General features: G+C 49.3%; 1 protein-coding gene across 4 annotated transcripts in view; it reads right to left on the bottom strand.

Moving 5' to 3' along the window:
* Window positions 1-9,653: 9,653 nt before the first annotated feature.
* ARMC6 (armadillo repeat containing 6) overlaps window positions 9,654-24,108 on the bottom strand; it is a 32,344-nt gene continuing 17,889 nt past the window's right edge. For 2 of the 4 annotated variants that reach the window (XM_084825915.1, XM_084825916.1), the window contains exons 6-8: window positions 23,397-23,528; window positions 21,778-21,915; window positions 9,654-19,715 (exon numbers count right to left, since the gene is read on the bottom strand). In XM_084825915.1, coding sequence (XP_084682041.1) covers window positions 19,503-19,715; window positions 21,778-21,915; window positions 23,397-23,528 — 483 coding nt within the window. In that variant the 3' untranslated portion in view covers window positions 9,654-19,502. Of the gene's footprint in view, window positions 19,716-21,777; window positions 22,671-23,396; window positions 23,529-24,108 lie in introns of those variants that run through there. The other 2 variants (XR_014786489.1, XM_084825917.1) reach the window with 2 other exon arrangements.

Raw genomic sequence — 24,108 nt, forward strand, 5'->3', positions numbered from 1 at the left:
TAAATAAGTGGATGAATAATCTCTCTAGGCATTGTACAAAATAACAAACATTCATTGTCATATATAACTAGGTGTTGTACAAAAAAATTAAAATGCATACCAATAATACAAGAAAAAGTCCTGTGGCACTTTAAAGCAGCTTTCCCCAACCTGATGCCCTCCAGATTTTTTAGACTACAGCTCCCATCAGTCCCAGCCAGCATGGCCAATGGCTAGGAATGCTAGGCATTGTAGTGCAAAACATCTGGCGTATGTCGGGTTGGGGAAGACCACCGCAAAGCATACACTTTTCTCCCACAATATATGTGTTAGTCTTTAAGGTGCCCGCTGGACTCTTTGTTATCTTTCCTGTAACTAACTTGGCTACCCCTCTCTGGAAATTGTACCAGTATAATAATAGGAGTTACTAGGCTCTGTACAAAAATTTAAAAGAAAATATGCCATATGCTCCAAAAGTACTTAAATGTGGCCCAGATGTGGTGAGGTGGTTTACACCTCATCGAACTCAAAGGCAGGGACTTACTTCTCCAGACACATCTCTTGTATTGTTATTCATTTATTTCATTTATATCCCTCTTTTTTAATTTCAAGGAGACCAAGGCGGCATTAGCTGATCCTCCTCTTCATTTTATCCTCACAACAACCCTGTGAGGTAGGTTAGGCTGAGAGTCAGTGGTGGGTCCAAAGTCACCAAGTGGGGACTAGAACCCAGATCTCCCGAGCTGCAGCCCAGCACTCTAACCACTACACCACACTGGCTCTCTCATGATCAATTCCACCACCACCTCAGTAGTCACGATCAACACAGTCCTGTGTGCCTTTTGTGAAGGAAAAACTACTGTGTTGTATGGGGTTTATTCCCTAGTACGTGTGTTTGGAATTGCAGCCTTGAGTGATCTGATTGGGGAATACATTATTGCAGTCCTTACCAGGGGGCCTCTTCCGAGACCACCACCATCATCCAGGGTTAGGCACTGGTGGTGACTGGGGAGAAGACCTTTCACCAGAGAAACTCTCCAGGCACCAGCCTTGCTATAATTTTGGTGCCAAGTGAAGGCTTTTTTATCCACCCCCGGACAAGGATGAAATTCAGTATGGGACCAGGCAAGTTCGGCCTACCTAGTTATTTAAAAGCAAGGGTGAGGAACCTCAGGCCTGGGGCCAAATCCAGCCTTCAGGGATTCCTCTGAGGGCCATGCCGCCTCCCCCTGTCCCCCCCCCCATTCCCCCAGCTGCTGATCACTTGGTGGTTGCCCGGGTTTTATGCAGTTTTTCCCCCCTTTCTAAAAGGTTGAAGTGCCTCTCATACAGCTTAGTGACTGGCGGTAAGAGCTTTAGGGTGCAATCCTATGCATGTTTAGACAGAAAAAGTCCTACAGCTCAATGCATGCACCAGCCAGCATGGCTGGCTGGGGAATACTGGGATTTGTAGGATTTTTTTCTGTCTAAACACGAATGAAATTGCACCCTTAAGCTACCGTTGCATTTTTGGTCCCACCCCTTTCGCCTTTGGCTCTGCCCACCCTGTCTCCAGCCCCGCCCATCCCCGGAATGTGGCCCCCAAGAGCTTTTCCAAAATTGGATTCAACCCTTGGGCTGGAAGAGGCTCATTTAGAGGGTAGGCCCAGCCAAGTTATTATCCTGGGCATCTTAGTATTTCACCTCTCCCTTGTGTTAGGTCTGGAGCTTAATTGGAGGGCAGCTGGTCATGGACCTCCAAGTCCAGTCTGAACTTTTACCACAGGTCAAGGGTGGGCAGCATTGCCCTCCAGATGTTTAGGCCTACAACTCACAGGAACATCGGGAGCTGCCTTAATCAGACCGTTGGTCCATCTATCCTAGTGTTGTTAACACGGACTGGCAACAGCCAGTTTCAGGCCCAATTCTTACCCAGCCCTACCTGGAGATGCTGGGGATCAATCCTGCCTTCTCTGTTGCTGAGCTACAGATGCTTCCATCATCCCTCCTCATTCAACCCGTGTTAGGTTAAGCCAGCCTAAATAGAAATATTTAGGCTGCAATCCTATAAACACTTATGTAGGAATAAGTCCCATTGAAATCAAGTGGCTTCCAAGTAGACACATAAAGCTTGGACTGCTATATATGGTGCCACTGATGTGCAGAGTATGGTGCAAAGTACATGAGAATAGCCAGTCCCTGCCCCAAGGGCCTTACAAATCTAAACATCTAACACGGAAAGGAAATGAATCTACACATAGCAGTTATACCGTTATCATACCGTTATCATAACTGTTGGTGCCCATTGGTGTCATGTGTACCAATAGTTATGATGACGGTATGATAATGGTATAAATGCAATGTGTAGATTCGTCAGGAGTAAAATGGTGAAGAATATGTCGTTTATTTCAGTGAGATGTACTTTGATTTTATCTTGTATTTGGGCAGCCTTCCCCAACCTGGTGCTTTCCTGATGTGTTGAACTACAACCCCCATCAGCCCCCAGGCACACAGCCTAAGCAGTTTTAAAGACAGCCCAAAAATATTTTAATAAATAAAAAAATAAGGCTGGAGAAGGCTGCTCTCTGAGTAACTGAATAAGATCAAGAAGGATCGATTGCAGCCCAAATAGCTCTCTTCCATCACCTATAAACCCTGCCATAATGGAACTTCAATGTGGGATTTGGGGCAATAGTGTTCCAAGGCCCCCTTCCTTTGAAGAAATGTAGCCCATAAAGGCTCCCCCCCGCCCACAGCTTTGTAGGGTTCCACAGCAGCTCTGGAAGGGACAGATCCTCCACCAGAGGACTGATCCAGAATCCGTTTGTGATGTCAACGCGGAACCTTGCCTCACTTTTCAGTTGGGAGCCCAGCCCGCGCATCAGCCACGAAGCGGATGGCTTGGCTTTGGTGGGGCAGAATCTAACAGTGGGGGCCCCAAGGAAAAGGGGTACATTAAAAAAAAAACAAAAAAAAATCCCACCTCAAAATATAAAGAAGAAGGAAATAACAATAGTATCGTTTCCCCGCAAAAGAGAGGAAAATCCAGAGTTACCCTAGGGAAGAGTAATGGCTGGGAAATTGGTAAGGATGTTTCTCTCTTTATAACTGGAAATTGGCTTAGGGAGGGGGGTTCTTTGCCACTTCCAATCCCTCCTCAAATTCCACCTCTTCCATGTGGCTTTAGGATTATCCCCTCCATCCGTTCTTAAAAATGTAACAAAGTTTTAGGTACATGTAACAGCGTTTGCCCAATTTCTTCCCTTCATATCCTCTTCCTCTCTCTGTTGCCTTCTCTGTGGACTCAGGTGAGGGGTGGACAGATCACGTTAGATCACCAGATGTTTTGGGCTTCGACTCCCAGCTTTCCTGAACCTTGCCCATGCAGGCAGGGGCTTATGGGAGTTGAAGTCCAAAACATCTGGCGATCTACCTTCTTCCCACCCTAGTCTTAGACTGTAAGCTCCTTGAAGGCAGAGACCTGTGGGTGCTGCTTATGTAGCTCTCTAATAGTGCAATCTTATACATCAGGGGTGTTGAACCTCGAACCTAGCATGAATACAGTTCTGGGAATGCCCACTCCCAACTCTCACCCCAGGCATCTGAATGCTGCTGACGTCGGCTTTTCCTCTTCCCTTGTCCCCTGCGCAGTTCCCCGAAACCTATATCGGCGACTCCGAAGATGTGTGCAAAAAGACCCCAACTGGAAAGAAACACCTTGTTCCCCAAAGAGAAGGCAAGCCGGCAAGCCCGCCGAGCATGGATATCGGATCCCACAACAGCGACAACTTGGCGGATTCTGCAGAACTCAAGGAGGTACAGGGGTGGAGCAAAAGGAGAGGTGGAAAGCATAGGCAGTAAGCATAGGCTACCTGGGGAGGCGGTGGGCTCTCCCACACTGGAGGCATCAAGACGAGGCTGGACAGCCACCTGTCAGGGATGATCTGACTTGGATTCCTGCATTGAGCAGGGGGTTGGACTCGATGGCCTTGTAGGCCCCTTCCAACCCTACTATTCTCTGATTCTCTGATTTGGAGTTAGAGCAGGGGGGGAACCTCAGGCAGTGGGCCAGATTCAGCCCACTGCAGTTCCCCAGGAGGCCACGCCCCTTTCCCTGGCCACACCCCTTTCCTCTTTATGTTCTTATGATCCCCACTTCATACGAGGATGTACCTGCTCAACAGCAGGAAAAAAAACCCCTCCTATCCTCAGGTGAAAGATTGTATTCTCAAAAATGTGCTGTCAATGGGGCATCAACAGTCTTTCTCCTACTCTTACTTTTGTGTTCACTGACACGCCAACGGGTAGGAACGCTATCCTTTGTTATACAAGTTATCAGCCTTTTGGTGAACCAAACCAGTATGGTCTGCTCTGCATTCAGAGCACTTTGCGTGCAGTGAGTGTGTCCTTCAGAACGTCCTTTGCAACATGCTGAGAGGCATTGTCTGACGTTTTAGGGGTTCCCCGCCAGCAAGCTGGGCGGGACAGTTAGGAAATATTTGGCTCCAGCCTGAATGCTCCTATGGGCCTCACTTCTTTAGGTGGGAATGCAGACTCCTTCACATACGTCAAAATGCAGTACGCTGGCCCTGCTGCGTTTGGGGCCCTGAATGTCCTGCTCTTATGACGCCACCGATGCGGAAGGGCTACTGGGGGACGATGGGGTACAGCATTCCAGGCAGTTTAACGTCCGTTTTCCTTCCATTCCCTTTTTTGTTTTGGATTTCCCTTGTCCCCCTGCCCCGCTGCCTCCTGTCTATACCAGCTATTGGCTTCTGAAAGTGAAGGTCACCCCGAAGGAGAGGTTTACGGTGGCAAGGAGAAAGAGATGGAGCTTGTGCCTGGTAGCCATTCAAAGGAGGAAGGCGAAAGCAGTCATCCGCACCCAAAACCACAATTTATGAGTTTGCTCGATTTTAGATGGGTAAGTGGCTGCACACTGCCTAACAACCATTGGGAGGTGGTGGGCATTGCTAGGTGAGTAAAAAATTTAGGGCTGGGTCCCACAGGACACACATCTGCATACAATGTGCGTATGCTGATTCATATGTCTAGATCGGCACATTTTAGAAGAACTATTAGGATGGCTTCAGATTTCACAGAAGCCAAAGCCGGCCGATTCGTTTCTCATCCAAACCACCTGACATTAAGCACATCCTTGCCTTCCTTTGCACCCTGGCCCACCCAGATCATCCCAAGTCTCTTCCTCTTCAATTACAATTAATTTGCAATCTCCCCCCACCCAATTTCTTCCTCTTTCCCTTTTGGAGGAAAATTGCCCCACCCCATACAATTAAGACAAGCAGAAAAGCTTCCATGGGCACCAATGGAGGAGTTTTTTTCTCCATTTAATTGCCATGTTGGGAGGGTGGGAGAGGAAGGGTACTTGTGAGATGGGGAAGGTTAACCAGTGGAGGCTGGTGTCTCCGATGTCAGTGGGGTGGTGAATCCGCTCCTGGTTTCAGTCAGAACTCTGACTGAAACCCGGAGTGGATGCACCGCCCCACTGACACTGGAGACACCAGCCTCCACTTGGATTAACTCTTCCCTCCCCAGCTGCAATCACTCTTGAAAATTGCTCCCTGCATGGAAATTAAGGCATGAAAAAAAATATTTTATTGGCATCAATGGACACTCAGGGCTCTGGAGGATAGATTGGGGGCTAGGACCCCCAGGGGCACCCAGGCCTAGCAACAGCCCTATTTTTGGAACATCATAAGAAGAACCAAGCGGAGGGTCAGGACTCATTTCATTAATTAATTAATTAATTCATTCATTCATTCATTCATTTCATTTATTATATTTCTATACCACCCCAAAGCCAAAACTCCCTGGGTGGTTCACAAAAGTTAGAAACCATTAAAATACATTATGTAAAATATAAAACCATTCAGGTAATGACATGGAACAAATAACACACACAGCAACAACATATATGTAAAACAATTTAAAAGAATCAGCCAGAGACAATCAAGAGACTCATTACATGCTGCCAAATGACTGAGAGAAAAGGGCAATTTTAACCTGGTGTTGAAAAGATGACAACGTTGGCACCAGGCAAGGCCTTGCCAGGGAGATTATTCCATAAATGGGGGGCCACCACTGAGAAGGCCCTCTCCCTTGTTGCCACCCTCTGAGCCTCCCTCAGTGGAGGCTCCCGGAGGAGGACCTTAGATGCAGAGCGTAGTATATGGGTCAGTTCATGCCAGGAGTGGTGTTCCGTCAGGTACTGTGGTCCTGAGCCATGTATGGCTTTATAGGTCAAAACCAGCCCTTTGAATTGGGCTTGGAAGCATATGGGCAGCCAGTGCAAGCGGGTCAGAATCAGTCTTATATAACTCCTGGGTTCTATGTAAGCCTCTCAGGAAGGGATGGGAAATATAGGGCAAGCAAAGGAGGCCTAAGCACGGCCTGACCAAAGTTGCAAAAATGGCCACCAAAAAGGATGGAATGGGTCGTATTTATAATGGCCAAGGTTCCTTCTAGATGGAAGAATTAAGCTCAGCCTCATGCAATGCAATTCCTCTGTTGTTCATCCCAGATTTGAACCCATTTGTACCCATGCCCCTGATTGGGAGGGTGTGGTGCCCATTGTAGCCAGTGGTGTAGTGGTCAATTCTGACATGCAGGCACTTGTGTGATGGTCCGTAAAGCCACACCCTCAAGGACAGTTCAAAAATCCAGGCCACTGTGTCAATCCATATCAACAAACAAGTTCTAGGAGTTTACATCTCCATCAGGAACTGGTCTTTTGAAAAGCCAGTGGGTCTTAATTGCCCATTTAAGGCCAGGCAACCTCAACATATTTTACATTTCATTAGGGAAGGATATGCTGGCTTCACAGAACATGCTAACCCACACTCAGTGACTCAGTGTGGGTTGTTGCTGAACTATAGGTTAGTGTGTTGTCTGAATGCAGTGTGTTTTCCGCAGGGTGGCTTGTTAACCATCCTGAACAGCCCAATAACAAACCTTGGGTTCTCAAGGGGGCTTGTTTGAGAAAAATAAGCCACACTGCATGATTGAGTCACCCTGCGGAAATTGCCCTGGGTTTGGACAACACACCAACCCACGGTTCAGCAAACAACCCACATTCAACGACTGAGTGTGGATTAGTGTGTTGTGTGATCTCAGTCATTGTTGCTGGGAAAATTTATTTTCCCCCAGCTGCTCTGAAAATTGCAGCTAAGCTCAGAGGAAACAGAAAAGTCGGGGGGGTGGGGGGTGGCAGGTGATATCAGTGTCCCTGCCAATTAAAAAAAAAATCCCAGAGGTTTGACCCTGTGAGCCCCATCTCCATGATACCACTGACCATAGTGCATAGTCTGCTGAGCCCCATGTCCAGGGTTATCCTCACTATTTTTCAGCGTGTGCTAGAGACCCCAACCAGGGCTGTCATACTTTTAACCAGAGCTCTTCTTTGAGCTGTGTTAGCTTCTTCGCTGCCTGGGAGCATCTGGTTAGCCATGGTGGGTTAGTGTGGCACTCATGTGCCCCCAGACACTTTCCTTGATGTCCACCAAGACACCCACCTCCTCCCAATTTTTATTTGAAAAACAGTGTTTACTTTTTCTTAACTGTAGCTGGGATTGCTTCGAAGTGCAGGGAGAGCCTTTAGCTGCCGCCATCTGAATTTCCCATGAATGCCTCTCCAAATGGCAGGGGGCTACAAGCTAACACTTTCTTCTGCCCAGCCAAAAATAGACGGGAAAGGGTCACTGCTCTCTGATAAACTGGGGTGTGTGGGCAGGTGGTAAAGAGAGTGATCAGGCATGAGAAAGCGGGGAATGAGCTGGCTGGCAGAGAGAAGTGGCGAGAGGAAAAAAGAGTTTGCCTTCTGTAAAATGTGTTTCTGTTGGTGCAGTAAATTGTGGTTCCAAAAGAGTTAAGAACATCAGAAGAGCCCTGCTGGATCAGACCAAGGGTCCATCTAGTCTAGCATTCTGTTCACACAATGGTCAACCAGCTGTTGACCAGGAACCCACAAGCAGGGCATGAGCGCAACAGCACCCTCCCGCCCATGTCCCCCAGCAACTGGTGTACATAGGCAGACTGCCTCTGGTACTGGAGGTAGCACAGAGCCATCGGGACTAGTAGCCATTGCTAGCCTTCTCCTCCGTGAATTTGTCCAACCCCCTTTTCAAGCCATCCAAATGGGTGGCCATCACTACTTCCTGTGGTAGCGAGTTCCATAGTTTATCTCTGAGCTGTGTGTTTTGTATGTTGGAGCTCTGATCCCACCTCTGCCTTGTACTCAGTTTTTGAGCCGCTTACTCAACCTTTGTGACGAGCCCCATCCCCACTGCTGCCATTTTATGATGCTGCCCAGACTTGGTCCAATTTCCAAATGTGCCCACGGGCCCAAAAAGGTTGGCCCCCCCAGCTTAGATCAGCTGTGGGGAAGCTCTTCCAGCCCAACAGCCCAATCCGATTCTGCAGAAACTCTCGGGGGCCACGTTCCAGTGGCGGATGGAGCCAAAGGTGAGCGGGAGGGGCCAAAGGCGAAAGGGGGGGCAAAAATACCAGCATCTTGTAGCTTAAAGCACTTCCAGCCAGTATCTAAGCCGTCAGAGCGGCATTTCAGTCTTTTGGAATGGGGAAAAAACTGCACAAAGGCCAGAAAACCACCACACTATCAGCAAATGGGGGAGAAAGGGGGTGAAGCCATGGCAAGGGGCGTGGCCATCTAGGGAAGCCAGTTTGGGACCGCAGGAGAGCCAAATTTAGTCGCCAGGAAGATTTCCCACCCCTCGCTTAGATGGATCGTTTGGTGTGATCCAGCAAGACTTTACTTCTTAGGAGAGCAAAATGGAACCTCCATGCGTAGGGGTAGTGTACTCCATGCTGGGGACAATGAACAGGGGAGGGCTTGAGGGCTTCCCAGGGGCATCTGAATGGCCACTCTTGGAATCAAGATGCTGGATGAAGCGGACCATTCGTCTGATCCAGGCACTGAGTTTTTCTTAAGTAGCTGGAGACCATTTGAGGATATCTTAACACAGCCTTCGCAAAGGTCATGACCTCCAGATGTTTGGGACTACAACTCCCAACTTTCCTGACTATTGGCCATGCTGGCTGGGGCTGATGGGAGTTGAAGTCCAAAACATCTGGAGGGCGCCAAGTTGGGGGATCCAGCTGTCATAACAACTTCTATTTTTGAATCTTCTCCACATTCCTTTTTTCTTTTTCTTTCCTTTTTGTCCCATAGCTGCAGGAGAAAGAGGAGGAGGAGGCGGCTCACCAAAATGACTCTGGCAGCACGCTCGAAGACATGAGCAGCCAAGGGACGTGCACAAAGGATTCCGTGTGCGACGCTCAGGAGGGGCTGTGGCCCCCACCCGGGGACAACACAGAAGAACACCTGGAGCACAGAGTGAACGAGGTAAGGAACACACCATTCATTTACAGAACTCAGTCATTGACTAGGACCCTGAACCCGTGCCCTGAGAAGACCCCGATCTGTTGTGCTCATGAGAAGAGGCTCCAGCGTTCATGGATCAGGGAAATGATGCAGCCACAGAAAAGTGTGATGCGGCTTCCTCCTTCCCAGGATCCAGTTCCAGAAAGGCCACAGGAGTCAGCTTCCCTGCATCTAGGGGAGGTCACATTACTGTCCTTAGATTCTGAGAACTCAGGCCATGAGGACATTAGCATTCCCAGCCACTCCCATGTTGTTGTCTCCAAAAATTGTGAAAAACAGGATCGGCCCCTTTAAGAGACAAAGCCTCCGTTAGTGCAGATGCAAAGCCAACCAGCCTAAAAACAGGCAACTTGCTACTTAAGGCTCTGTCTTGAGCTGCTCCATGTTGGAGCTTCATACAGACAACAGATTAATTTTTTCAGAGCCCAGGAATTCATTTTCAGTACCAAAAGCAATGAATGCTGCTCACAGGACTTCTGCGCACAAATCCACTCTTGGTTCCCCCAACCTTTCTTCATGTCATCAGTGTAATTTAGGGCAGCGTTGGTTGAGGAGGAAGAGTCATATTGCTGCTGCTATTGTCAAATGACTAGGAGGCAGAAATCCTTGCTGATCTATTGCAAACTACCCAGAGATCTACAGGTAGATTCAGAACTACCTTTTAGTCACTCCTGCTCTAAATCAACTAGAGGAAGAATTATATTCACTACCCCACTCTGATCCCTTTGGAGAAACAGTGAGATGTCAGTGAAATAAATAAGTAAACTTTCCTCCCTCTTTTTTAGGATGGAAGGATTAGGGCACAATCTTATGCATGCTTGGACAGAAAAAAGGGCCTACGACTCCCAGGAAGTTGGATTACGCCTTTAATCTATTAACCAGTCAAACTATTATATTGTTTTCAGTGCCAGTGATTGGGAGAACTGCAGTTGGCAAGTGCAGGAGGAGGAATGCTGCTTCTGAGAGAGAGAAAAGGCATCTGCGTGCAATCTAAAAAGCAGAGAAATTATGCTTTTTGTTCCAGAATTTTTTTATCCATATGCATATGCCATTGGTAGATAAATCAATGAAAAGTGACCAAACCGCAATTGGCATTTCTTTAATGACATTTTCAGAGAGCCCGGTGTGGAGTAGCTGTTAGTGCTGGACTGGGGAGACCCGGGTTCTAGTCTCTGCCCAGCCACAAAGCTCACTGGTTGACTTTGGGCTGGTCACTAACTCTCCGACTAACCTACTGCCCAGGAATGTTGTGAGGATAAAAGGGAGAGGAGGAGGTCCATGTAAGCTACTTTGGGTTCCTTGCAAGAGGGAAAAGGTGGGATATAAATTTTATTTATTTATTACAATTGGATTGCAGCCTTCTTTTATGTTTGTTCTTCTCCTTCTCTCCCTCTTCTTCCTTCCTTCCTTTCTTCTCTTCTTCTCCTTCTCCTTCCTTCCAGGTATCTTTGATAGACAGCTTTGAGTCTGATGGAAAACTCACACCAGCCACCAGCATCTCCAGGCCAGACTGTCCTGAAAGCAGCCCTGTGGACCACGAGGGTTACTATCTGTGCGACGAGGAAGCCGTCTTGCAAGAATCCAGTGCCTCCACAGGCTATTTCCCCTGCTATCGAACATACGTAGAGTTCCCCCGCTACCAGCCCACCAGTGCAGATGGCCAACCCCGGGACAAAGGAAGCTGCTGTGATGCCAGCGTCCAGTGTGATGGGTGCCTGCAGGAGGAGGCCCCCAGCGGGGAAAAGACAGGAGCAGAAGCCAACAATAACTCGAAAGAGGTTAAGATAGCGGTAGCCCTCCGCGAGCCCTCCCGAGGGCCACCCCACGGGGGTGCCAGGCCCGGCTCTGGCGGGAGGAAATGGGAAGGATCGGGAAGTAGACGTGTGAGGCCGCATGGAGATGGCATTCCAGAGGCTGGCAGCAATCGGAGGGAGCAAGAGGGAATGCTGAAGCCCTGCACGCCCGGGAGCTCCCCCTCCAGGTCGGGCGCAAAAATAGGCCCCAGCAAAGAGGGCCCAGGGCCACGGAACAGCTCACTGCCGCCCACGGCCGGTGTGGCCAGGAAGTCCCCCCAGAAGAGGAAGCACAGAGGTTGCCAGGTGGACGAGAAGGACCAAGCCACGCTGCCTGAGCTGAAGCCCCTCCTGCACGACCAGCGTTCGCTGCCCCCGAGCCCCGAGGAGAAGACGGGGCCGCTAAGCGTGTGCTGCTACGGCACCGAGGCAGCAGGAGAGAGCAGTCAGGTATGTGCAACGCCCGCTGAGCCAAGAAGGCAGATGTTAAAGGTGTCCAGTAGGTACCGTGGCTCAGTGGTAAAGTGGCTCAGTGGTAAAGCATGTGCTTTGCATGCAGAAGGTCCTAGCTTCAATCCTGGGCATCTCCAGTTAGAAGGATCAGGTAGCAACTGATGGAAAAAGCTCTGATAGGAAAAGAGCTCTGATAAGAAAGAGCTCTGTCCGGGGATGTAGTTGTTGAGGGCTAAACCGCCCAGCGTGTTTGCAGTCAAATAAAGAAGTCAATCTCTTAGTAAATAGTCCTTATTATGTGAAGTGGCCAGATCATTCAGATTACAGACTTCTTCAGCCTCCAGCAGCCTAGAGATAAGATCTCTAATTAGCTTTGCACAATACTACATAAACTACCTGAAGATCTGTTTGATGGATGCACTATTGCTATGAAAGTTGAAACGAAACCGGCGCCAGCCCACAGTACGAAACCTGAGCGGCTTCTCTAGTCTCGCCTTTGGGGAGGGTCTCCTCTTAGGGACCTCTTTTGATGGGCCAACTTTGTAGAATGCCTTACTTCCTGAAGTCGCTCTTCTCCCTTGACTTGACATCTGATTTTGGCATCTGCCACTCCCAACTCTTCCCTCCCCATAAGATCTGGTTTTCCCACAGATGGAGACATTTGTGTTTGGCTTTGAACCAACTGATCTGGACAGATTCCTCTCTTCCCCGTCTCTCCGCTCTGTCTCCTGAATCCTTGCTAACCTGCCCACTGCTTCACCCTCTTCCTCATCGGACTCTTGAGTCCATTCCCACGCCCTCTCGAGATGCTTCTGCAAGAGGTGCTGGGCCCAATCCTTAAGGTAGTGTCAGATTGTGGAAATGCAGGCACTCATCCTGAAGGTCTCCAAAGCCATGCCCCCAAGGACAGTCCAAAAAATGCAGGCCCTTTCATTGATCCATGTCAACAAACCCATTCTAGCAGTTTTCACCCCCACCAGGAGCAAGCCTTTTGTCAAGCAAATGGGGCTGAATTGCCCATTCAAGACCAAGCCACCCCCAAATACTTTGCATTACAACAGGGATAGCTCATAGTGAAATATTGTTGCTGAGGAAATCTATCCCCCCATCCCCAGCTCCTGTGAGGACTGCAGCTAAGCTCAGAGGGAACAGGGAAGTCTGAGAGGGGTGGCAGGTGATGTCAGCTGTGGCAGGTGACATCAGCAAATAAAAAAGTCCTAGGGGGTTTACCTTGCGAGCCCTGGCTCCTGCCATTATCTGAAACTCAGAAGCTTCAAGAAACAATTGTTTTATTTCAGCCTTCCCCAACCTGGTGCCCTCCAGACGTGTTGGACTACAACTCCCAGCCAACGTTGGCAGCAGCTCTCCAGGGTTTCAGGCAGGAATTTTCCCAGCGCTACCTGGAGATGCCGGGGATCGAACCTGGGACCTTCTGCTTGCAAAGCAGGAGTTCTACCACTGCGCTATAGTTCCTCTTGGCATCTAGTGCTCAGAGATAGACTGCCTTTGAACGTGGAGGTTCCACTGAGCACTCATGAGCATTGAGAGAGGGATCTCACATGTCGTCTAGAGGATTAGAGGAATCCATGCAGGATAGACCTTTCTCCGAGTTGCTCCTTGGAGCGGATATGGCACCTGTCTTGCTAAATTCCAGTATGGTGGTGGTGTTTTTCTTTTCGCTAAAACAACTGAATCCAGTGGGACCTTAAAGCCTACCCAATTTATTGAGGAAGGATCTAGGCTGGGAGTGGGGAGTGTGGGACTACAACTCCCATCATCCCTCACCAGTGGTCATTCTGGCTGGGGCTGATGGGAGTTGAAGTCAACCTACAACCAGGGGGCGCACACATTCCCTGCCCCCAGTCTAGGTAATAGGAGTTTATGGGACAGTAATAAATGTTGTGCGGCGCAATGGTTTACTCAGAGGTAAGTTCCATTGTTTCCAATAGGATCTGCTCCCTAGTAATTGTGTTTAGTATTGCAGCTTTAGCCTTGAAGGTGCTACAGGACTGTTTGTTTTGAACCTAAAGCCAAATTATTATTGTATTAAATAATTATAATAAAATTAATATTAATTAAATATTATTAATACTAAAATATTAAATTAATAACAATAATAATTAATAATACAACTACTATATATGCTGCATCTGAAGCAGGGGTGAACCACTTTCAGCCTGTGGGCCAAATTCCATTTCCGAGGTCTCTGGGGCTGCATTCTGGCGTGGGCGGGGCCAAAGGCAAGGGGCCCTATGCCTGAGGTTCTGCATCCCTGACCTAAACTCTGCTGAGTACTATATGCAGATTAAAAACACAGGCTTACAATCTAAAAGACAGGACACAAGAGGAAAAATGGATGAGGAGAGAAGAGAAAAATATGCAAATCCATTCCTAAAGTTACATAGTAGTTCTTATACTGACTAACGAGAAGGAAAACAGTTCAGAGCGGGGAGAAGTCTGTTGAAATGGTCCTTGCTACCCCAGCTGTCACCCTGCTGCATAGGGTGTGCAAGAGATTCCAGCATCCATTAAGAAAAGTGTTCTAGTCCTCATTGTGAAGATGCATATAACATAATTAAAAACATTCAAATAAGCAAAAAGCCACCAAATTATAAAAGCAGCATAAAACAGTGGGATTAAAATTGCATCTGAAATCCACAAGAAATTTTGTAAAATGCCTTTTCTTTGCTTGATGCCAAAAGGACGAGAGTAATAGGCGCTCTGGGGAGAGCTTCCACAACTGTGGCACCACCACTTAGAAGGCCCTGTCTCTGGCTGCCGCTCACCTCAGCTCAAATGGCAAAGAGCCTCCCACAGAAATTCTTAATGTGTGAGTAGGTACATACAGAAACAGACAATTCTTCAGATACCTGGTCCTAAGCCATAAAGGGCTTGAAAATGTCAAACCCAGGACTTTAAATTGGACCCGGAAAATGACTGGCACACTCCAGCTAGGACAGCACAGGCGTAATAATACTGCAACGCCCAGTCTCAGCAGTTTAGCTACACCATCCGCGTTCTCCAAACAGTTTTCAATGTTAGCTTCACAGATGGCCTATTCCAGTAGTCTAACCTGGAAGAGCCCACAGCATGGATAACAGAGGCCAGACTTATTATGAGATCGTATATTTTGATTCTGGATTAACAGACCTTGTATAACAGGGTTTTATTTATTTGAAATATGTCTTGGCTGCCTTTCAGGGCAGAAGTCCTCTTAGCAGGGTTATGCAACCTGCTGGCTCCCGAGGCCTTAACTACACCCCCACCCCCTAGGACAACCCACCACTGCCGATTTCTTGCCATTTGTCCCAGTGCTGCCACCAACACCAGTGAGGAAAGCGCTATCAGTATCACAGAGACGTATATGCACGTGCAGCTCCTGAGCCCCGCAAGCCAGCATCCGATGTGGCCCTTGGAACCAAAAAAGTTGTGCACCCCTGTTGTATAACCTGCCACCCCATGTTGTCCCCACAGAAATGAATGGCAGCCACTCCATGTGTGAAAATTGAGCATAGCTCCACTGTGGGCCCTGTAATTTGGTCACACCAGGTTGAAAATTTTTGGAACTGGATACAGCACCAGCATTCAACCATCCTATGGAGAGCTTGCTAATGTCCCAGAATTGGTCCCCCAGTGCCCAAAAGTAAGAGGGACTAGCAGCTTGGGGCACAAAAGCAGTTTTGTTCACGATTCCATAGTTCCTTCACAGAATTACAGTGACAGTTTCCCCAGAATTGGTCAAAGCAGGGGTGGAAGGTGACTTCTTGTTTTCTTGCAGGTCAGGCCGGCGAAGGAGCGAGGGAAGCTATCATCTGCTCAGAGCTGCGCCTTAGCCCCAGAGACCCCCAGCCCCCCTTCTGAACCCCGCACCACCCCTTCCCGTCTCAGCTTCCACTCCATCGTGTCCTGGGTTTGGAGGATCTTCCGGAAGCCAGCGCAACCCCAGCCCAGCACCAGCAGCGGGACAGAAACAGGCAGGAGGCCGCTGGCCAGCCGGCTACGGCTGTGGCTCACACAGCACAGCAATCGGGTTCACCCAGAGCCACCATGAGGCCAGCCACCCGCCTCAGGGAGATGCGGAGTATTTTTCAGAAACTGATTATTTCCATTAAAACTTCCGCTTTCCTCTTTTGTGCAAAAAGACAAAGGACCAGGGTGTATTCTACATTGCTACCAGAGGGCAGCAAGCTGGGCAGCGGCTGGGGTGGCCACGGAACCCCCATTGCACACTGCCCGTGGGTCCAAGCAAGGGGCATTTCCTGCCCTGCATGCCCCACCTCTTCCTGGCTTTTGGGACCCAAGAGTGTGGTTACACGAGGAGCTCCCAAATCCAAGAGCCACCCAGTGTGGTTTTGACAGCACTGGGGACTGAGGGCAGGCGCGGAGGCGGTCTACAGTCCGCATGCCCCTGGTCACACCAGGTTCCCAAAGGAACCATATAGCCAGCCTCCTGACTCCTGCCCCCAAAAGCCCCCATTGCTAGCTGGGTAATAATTGCAGGCAGACTCAACCCCCCAAAGTTCAGGGGGCCGGTTGATCAAGCGACCTACTGCCTTTATATTTTACTCTTTTTGCTGCTGGTTATTAGGGCAGCAACATTTAAACCAGTAGCAGGGGAACATGCAGCTGTCTAGATATAGTACTGCAACCTCCATCAGCCCCAGCCTGCATGGCCAACGGTGAGGGATGATGGGGGCTGCAGTCCAACAACAGCTGTAGGACCAACTCTAGCTTAGAAGGATCAATTAAAAAAAAAACCCAAAACTTTTAATCAGCCAGAAAGGGGCCATGTTTGATTGGTTAGAGGTTTTGTTCTTAATATAAAGACATGGGGTGTGCATTTTTAAATATGCCTGCTTATAAAAACTGCTAACGGCAAGCACCATCTTAAAAGAAGAATGCTCCCCTTGTCTCTCCTGCTGCCCCGCAGGAGGGAATGCCTCTTCTAAGATGGCACAACACACACACCCACAGTGCCAATAGGTTCATGGTTAAGGTAGATTGTTTTTGCTCATTTAGAATCGATTGAATTCCTGCATCAAGTTAGAATGGCTTGCAAGACCCCTTCCAACGCATATGATTTATCCCCTAATATTCACAGGCATAGGGTCCTATGCACATTTAGACAGGAAAGTCCTACAATTCCCAGCACCCGCAGCCAGCCATGCTGGCTGGGGAACGCTGGAAGTTGTAGGACTTTCTGTCTAAACACGCATATAATCGTCTCCTTCAGCTTTCTTTAATCGAGTCGCAGGCCTACTATTCATTCATACCCTGCTTTCCCACCACGATGGCACCCACACCATGTTATTAGGGCTGCAACATTTAAGGCACCCTTTCTTCCCCAACTTGACACCCTCCAGATGTCTGCTACTCGCAGAATTCCCAGGCGATCTCCCCCCAAGGCTGGACCTAGTTAGCATGGACAAGTGCAGCAAAATCGCTTTTGTCACTTCACCGCTGGTTTCACACAGCCCAGGAACGGCCACACAGCCTCTTGTGAATCTTCCCCTGTGGAGGGTTTTTGTTTTCTCTTTGTGGGCAGGCTTCCCTAACCTGGTGCCCCCTAGATGTTGATGGACTATACCTCCCATCATCCCTAACCACTGACCATGCTGGCTGGGACTGATGGGAGTTAGAGTACAATAACAAGGGGAGGGCCACGGGTTGCTCAGCTCTGGGCTAAGCCCTCTGGAAATAAGTCAGTATACCAACATGGGGAAGGAACGAAATCTAGGACCCAGGGGTCTCATGTAGGGGAATCTAGGACCCAGGGGCCTGGAACCATTCTCTCACCATGTGGTGAAGGGTAGGTGTATAGCAGCACATATATAAAAAGGCCAAAAGAGGTTGCAGACAGAGATGGCAGGAGGAAATATGGCTGGAGGCAGCCTGCAATAATATGAACACTGGCTACCCTACGGTCAATGCTCATCTACCTGGCTTTAGGGAAGAGTCATAACTCAGTAGCAGAGTACCTTGCAGGCAGAAAGTCCCAGGTTCAATCCCCAGCATCCTCACTTCACAGGAGCAAGTAGTAGGTGATAAGAAAAGGCCCCGTCTGAAAACCTGGGGAGCCATTGCCAATCAAAGTAAATAATACGAGTCTAGATGGGTGAATTGTCTCACCTTGGACCAGGCAGCTTCCTGTTTAAACTCAGCCCTTTATTTAGAACCATGGGGACGAGAATCTTAACTTGATCCTTAGGGGAAGGATCATAACTTGGTGGCAGAGCACAGCGGGTGTTATATGCAGAAGGTTCTATCCCCGGCAGCTTCACTTAATGAGGGCCGGGTAGCGGGAGATGGGAAAGAGACCTCTCTACCCAAGACAGTGGAGAGGTACGGCCAGAGTAGATCATCCTCTGCTAGATGGATGAAGAAGTCATGACTGGCTACAAGACAGCTGTGTATGTCCAGGATGGGGCAAAAGAAGTTTGTAGCCCGCAAGGGCATGTGTCCCAAAGTTCATAGCAATGAGCGAGTTACCTGGGAGCTTTTGCAGCTGCCAGGGACGACAGCGGACTGCCTGGCTATGAGTGCAGCCAGCCATACTCCCTTATAAAACGTAAATGACCTTTGCTGCGGCAGTCCAAATTCTGCATCAGGGGAACCATGCAACTTCACAGATTACCATGGTTCATTCACACAATATTTTGCATAATTTCTGCCAGTTTCAATCAATATGGGAGAAGCAAGGAAAGACACCCAGAAATCTCCTCTTGCTTCTGAGATTTTAGCAAAACATTGCCCGCACCTGCCCAAACATCTCTTCACATCCATGAGGGCTAGAAACTTGATTTAAAACCAAAAGAGAGAAAGCGAAGATTTGTGAGGGCTCAACCCTCTGGGTTTTCTGGACTGCGCCCTAGTTTTTCAGCCTATCAAACCAAGAGGCTTCCTTGTCTCGTTTCCTCACCAATATCTCTTTTGGCCAAATATGACCCCCCACACACACACAACTTTCCAAACAGTCTTCAAAGGCAGTTCCAGGTACAGCACATTGCAATAGTCTAACCTGGAAGTTACGAGTGCGTGGATAACTGAGGCTAGACTTTTTACAAGATCACATGTTTTGATTCCAGATTAACAGATCTTGCATGACAAGGCTGCACAACCGGTGGGTCCCCAAGGACTTAACTGCGGACAGGACACCCATCACAAGAACAAAGAGGAAAAAGAACAACAGAGAAGGGTTAGCGGGGGCGCAGAAAGAGACACAGACAGGTTTGTTTTAAATGACAGCGTGATGACACGAGGAAACAGCTCGGGATGGCCCAAAGGCAAGAGATTGCAGACGTGCAAGAAAAGAGAGAGAAAACACCATTACAGTGGCGAACCGGTTGCCATGGTAACAGAGGCCTAGTGGCACAGCCTTCCACCACACGCCCTGCCAAGCTCGGGCCAAAATGCAGATATAAGCGAGACAGGTGGTCTGCCAACCTCCCCCCCACCCCCGCGCGCTTATTCTGATGGGGGCTATGGCAACGGGGACACGTTTTAGTGCGGCTTTTGCGGCACACTTCGCCCCCCTTTCGGGCCGGAAAGCCTGCCCCAGCGATGGTGCCATAGTGTTTGCGAAGAGAAAAGCTGCTTCTCAAAGGGCCTGCGAGGAATCACAGCCCAAAGGGAAGACTTGGCCCAGAAGCGGAGTGTGGGAGAGAAGACAGTCCCGGTGTCAGAGAGGGTTTGGGCCTAAACAGCCAAAGCCAACTCAGTCATGTGCCCGTTTACACAGGCTGGGAGAACACCCATCAACACACTCTTGCCTGCCTCCTCTTTTTCAAATACTTGCAATGGATTTATTCCAACCAGCGTTCCCCCCCCACCCCACCCCAATTCTGCCAGGCACTGCCCACATGATGGCTCTGAGGTTTTCAACGCGCCAGGTCTCCCTTCTGGCCCGTCCAGAGTTCCCGCAGCTCCACCTTGCAGCCGAGGTCCCTCAAGGCGGCTTTGGCCACGTCGTCGCAGTCCCGGTGGGCTGCCCGCGCCTCCGTGATCAAGTCCTCGGCTCCCATCTCCAGGATGGGCTGCGAGAAGTCCTGGGTGTGGGCCACAAGATTGCGGATCAGCATGCAAGCTTGCTTCTGGTGGGAGAGAGCCCGAGAGAGAAACATAATTTATTTATTCACTCATACATACATACTCCCAGAGCGGCTGGCATGCAGTCATTAAAACAACACTGCTCCCTGCCTGCAGACCTACAACCTAAAAAGACCCAACACACAAAGAAAAAAGGGATGCAGAGGGGGGAAATGGCCTTTCGGCACGGTTGGAGGAATGGCCCCACTTCCCGCTCTTGTCTCCCTCACTTCAGCCTGCTGGAATGGCAGGTTAACAGCTGAGAGAGGAGGACCAATAATCCAGTCATGGCAGAGCATCCCCTTCAAAACTGTTTCACCAAAACAAGATGCTTCAGCTGTCCGTTATTTATTAATATTCATTTATTCAGGGCGCAATCCAATCGGCCTGCTGGCTGCTAGACAGAAGCCCCTGATCTCAGAAGCTTCCGAGATTCCTAAGCCCTGCTGGGCTGCTGTTGGCAGGGCGGGAGGAGCGATGGAGGCGATTTTCACCTCTCCATCTGCCTTTGCAATTTTTTCCACTAGAAGGGCCTCGGAGCCCGTATAGGGGAGTCACGCTAGCGGGTCCAGGGCTGGAGAGGTCACAAGAAAAGGTGGATTCTGGCCTCTCCGCTCCCCTCCCGAAGGTCACACATGTGGCTTCAGGGAGAGGAAAAGGGGGATGCTCCGGTGGGTAGGGAGGGAAGCAACCAACACGGTTCTTTCCGCGGCTGCTGTGACGGGCAGGGATCAGAACACAGAGACCCCCTCCCAGGGTCATAACTGTGCCTACAGCCTCGGGAGGGAGACTCCGAAAAACCCTATGGTCCCTGGGATGCTCTCGCAGGACCACAGGATTGTGCTCTTAAAGTATTCACATAATGCTTTTCTGCCCACCAGGGCCCTCAAGGCGATGGAGGCACAATAAAGCCACAACGCTGAAACAAAAACATGAACAGAACATTCTTTAAAAACAGACCAAACACAGTTTTAAAAGCCAAAGACCTAGTGAAACAATACAGTTTTTATTGCCCATCTAAAACTTAATAGGGGTGGAGTCAGCCTGATCGGCCTTCAAGAGCCGAGGTGCAGCCACAGAGAAGGCCCTGTCTCAGGTACCTTCTAGCCTCACCTTCTGTTGGTGATGGGCTGTGCAACAGGTCCTCGGATGAAGATCTCACATTTTATAAAGTAGATCCAGGACCATCTCATGGACCAATCTAGTCGAGTGGGGGTGGGGGGAGGGGGGCTTGGAGATGAATGTATTGAGCCCTTCCCAAGCTGGTACCCTGTGCTGGACTTCAACTCCCATCATCCCCAGCCAGCATGGGAGCTGCAGTCCAGTCCAACACATCTGGCAGGCATTTGGTTGGGGGAAGCTGGGGCAGGGATTGTATTGTATGTTTCTGACCTCACGCATGGCGCTGTGGGCAGTTTTTCAGCTGAAGAGCGGGGAGAAATGCATTATAGGGATAAGGAGATAAATAAATATCTGGGGAAGAGCCATGAGCCAAGCTGGAAGTCAGAGAATATTGCAAACTGCCTTCATTCCGTATCAGCCCCGTTATATTTTCTTACCTACTTCTTTTAAGGGTTCCCTTTGGCTGCTTTAAAGTGGAGTTTTATCCACCCTAAACTACTTTTGCGCTTGTGGGAAAGCAGTCTATAAACATTTACAGCAAGGGTGGGCAATGTGTGGGCCCCACTGCCCTCCAAAATTGAAAAAAATTAAATTAAATTAAAAAACAAAATGGCATTCAGAGTGGCCATTTTGAAACTTGCTTCTCCTTTTTTACCCTTTTAGTACTCTATAGCTACTACAGTGCACCCAAAACAAGCTAATCTTGACCCTTTGGGCCCTCTGTAGCTGCACCGGATGCTGTTTTTTCCTCAGCAATGCAGGGGAGAGGTGCAGCCCGGGGGGGGGGGGGGGGGCAGGCTTGGTTCTAGGGGCAAAAACGGTCCCCGGATCTCCTGAAGTTGCCCACCTCTGATTTAGAGGTAGCTGTGATTATACCGATGGAGGCGGTGGGGGGAGGCGGTGGGGAGAGATCTCCATTTCTTCCCAATGAAAAGTCCACAGTACCTGCACGGCGACTTCCTTGGGGTGCGCCTTCATCGCCTGCAGGGCCGCCAAAGCCCCGCCGCCTTCCATGATGACTCGGCAGTTCTCCGGCTTGCGCAGCGCCAGCATACACAAAGCTGCGCAGCTCTGCTCACACACCTGGGGGGCAGGAGGAAGGGGTGCCCATGGGGAAGCAGTTCGCGAAAGCCGGCCCCAGTGGCAAAACACGACACTCTAGGAGAGCACCAGGCTTTATCAGCAGTTATTCCGAGCCCATCGCGACCTGTGCCTTCTCTGACTCTGCATGAATCCCGATCAGGGATGAGCGGGAGTTCTCCCCATGCACACGAAGCCTTCATTTCGCAACACTGTTCGATTTCAGTGCTAAAGCCTGCATTCGTTTAGTTTCTCCAGGGGTGCAGAACCTAAAGCCTGGAGGCCACATCTGGGCCCCCGGCTTCTAGACAGCTACCCCCTCTTTCCCGGACCACCAACGGTTTCGGGGTTTCCTGGCTTTCATGAAGATTTCCCCCCCAGTTCCAATAGTTTGAAATGTCTCTCCCAAGGCTTTGTTACTACTCAGCTAAGAGATAAGTTTAACTCTTACACTTAAGAGTTTAAGCCAAAATATGCTGGTATTTTTTGGCCCCGTCCCTGCCCCCCTGGAATGCGGCCCCCGAGAGCTTCTCCAAAATGCAATCCATCCCTCAAGCTAAAAGTAGCTCAGCATGCCTGCATTACTCATTCACTGAATTCTCATTCCTTTTGTTACATCTGTCATCTCCTGGCACTGCCGTTCCCCCTCAACTTCTGTTTTTTGCTGGTTGCAGCGACAGCCAAAGTCCTCTCAGCAAGTGGCAGCTGCCATTTGTTTTCCTCACAGGGCCCTGGATGCTGCATCGTTCAAGGGCATTCTGGGAAAATAAAGTGGCGGTCACCAAGAGACCAGAGAGGACCAAGACTGCTGCCAGGGACAGGTCAGCCCCCCTCCCCAGTCCCTGGATGGGTACAAATAGGGCTACGAGAACCAACACAGTTTATATCCATCCATTATTCTTGCCATTTATTTCATTACAAACAAAAATTAAAGCAAATGGGCCTCATTAGGTTCTGTTGGTTGTTACGAGAAAAACACACATCCCGTTCCAGAATCTGGATTAAATTTCCCGAGGGCTCCCTGGGAAGGTCTCCACCACCACCACCACCACAAGCAGCAAGATAGAAATCTTCAAACTAAATAAGCGGCAAAATTGGATTATGAGCCGTTCACCCACTGTGACAGAAAAATGGGGAAGTTGATTCTGGTTCAGCCTAACGGTTCTGGATGTCACAAAATGGTCTTGCTATGCTGTGACAAGCCCTTGCACCAGACGGAGATGGCAAAAAGCAAAGTCTCCAAGAAGAGGTGGGCGGAAGGATGATCATCGGATTTTTGGACTTCAGTTCCCAGAAGCCCTTGCCGGCATGGCCAATGGTCAGGAATGCTGGGAGCTGAAGTCCCAAACCACCTGGAAATCTACTTCCTGCCTATCCCTGTCCAAGAACAGCAATGCACACAGGCACACGAAAGGCAGCACTTCAAACTGGAGCTGCCTTTACTGGGCATAAAGACCAACCTCCTCAGTCGACTCTCAACTGACCTGAGCGCTGCCAAGATGGCGGCTCATGGCCAACACAATGAGGTCAGTCCCTCCAGCGTTCACGATGGCATCTTTCACGTCGTCGTTGCCTGCGATGGCCCGGATGGCGCTTAGCACCTGTTTCACCAGCTCCTACAATCCACAAGTGAAGGGTTTAAAAGAAAGAAAGAAAGAAAGAAAGAAAGAAAGAAAGAAAGAGAAACCCTCAGCCAGACACAGGACATGAAAACATGCAATAAGGGTGCTCCCTCCAGATGTTTTGGACTACAACTCCTATCAGCCCCAGCTAGAAGGGGCCAATGGTCAGAACAGTGGGAGTTGCGGTGCAAAACATCCAGAGGGCACCAGGGTTGCTTTTCCTTGCACTACAATTAAAAAAGAAGTCAGCTAAAACTAAAAGACATAAAAGCTATGGTGAGGTCTTTTTCCCCTTCCCTCTCCTGTAAAGTCAAATATTTAGACTAGATGAACAAATAGTCTGACTTAGCGCAAGACAGCTTCCTATGTTACTTCCTAACAAAAGTTCTTCATTAATTTACCATCTAAACGTACTTCTGCATATCTAAGGAGTTTGTCAAGTATGGAGAAACCGTTTCCAAACTGATCAGCACTTGACCACCCAAGTTCAGTATTAGAGGGAATGCTCCTAACAGGGTAGAGAAGTAACCAATAAACTGACACTTGATTTGGCTATCCAAAGGGATAGAATGGC

The sequence above is a fragment of the Heloderma suspectum genome, chromosome Z (assembly GCF_057233095.1).
Source record: "Heloderma suspectum isolate Gila_16-S chromosome Z, 16-S_ref, whole genome shotgun sequence".
NCBI lineage: Eukaryota > Metazoa > Chordata > Lepidosauria > Squamata > Helodermatidae > Heloderma > Heloderma suspectum.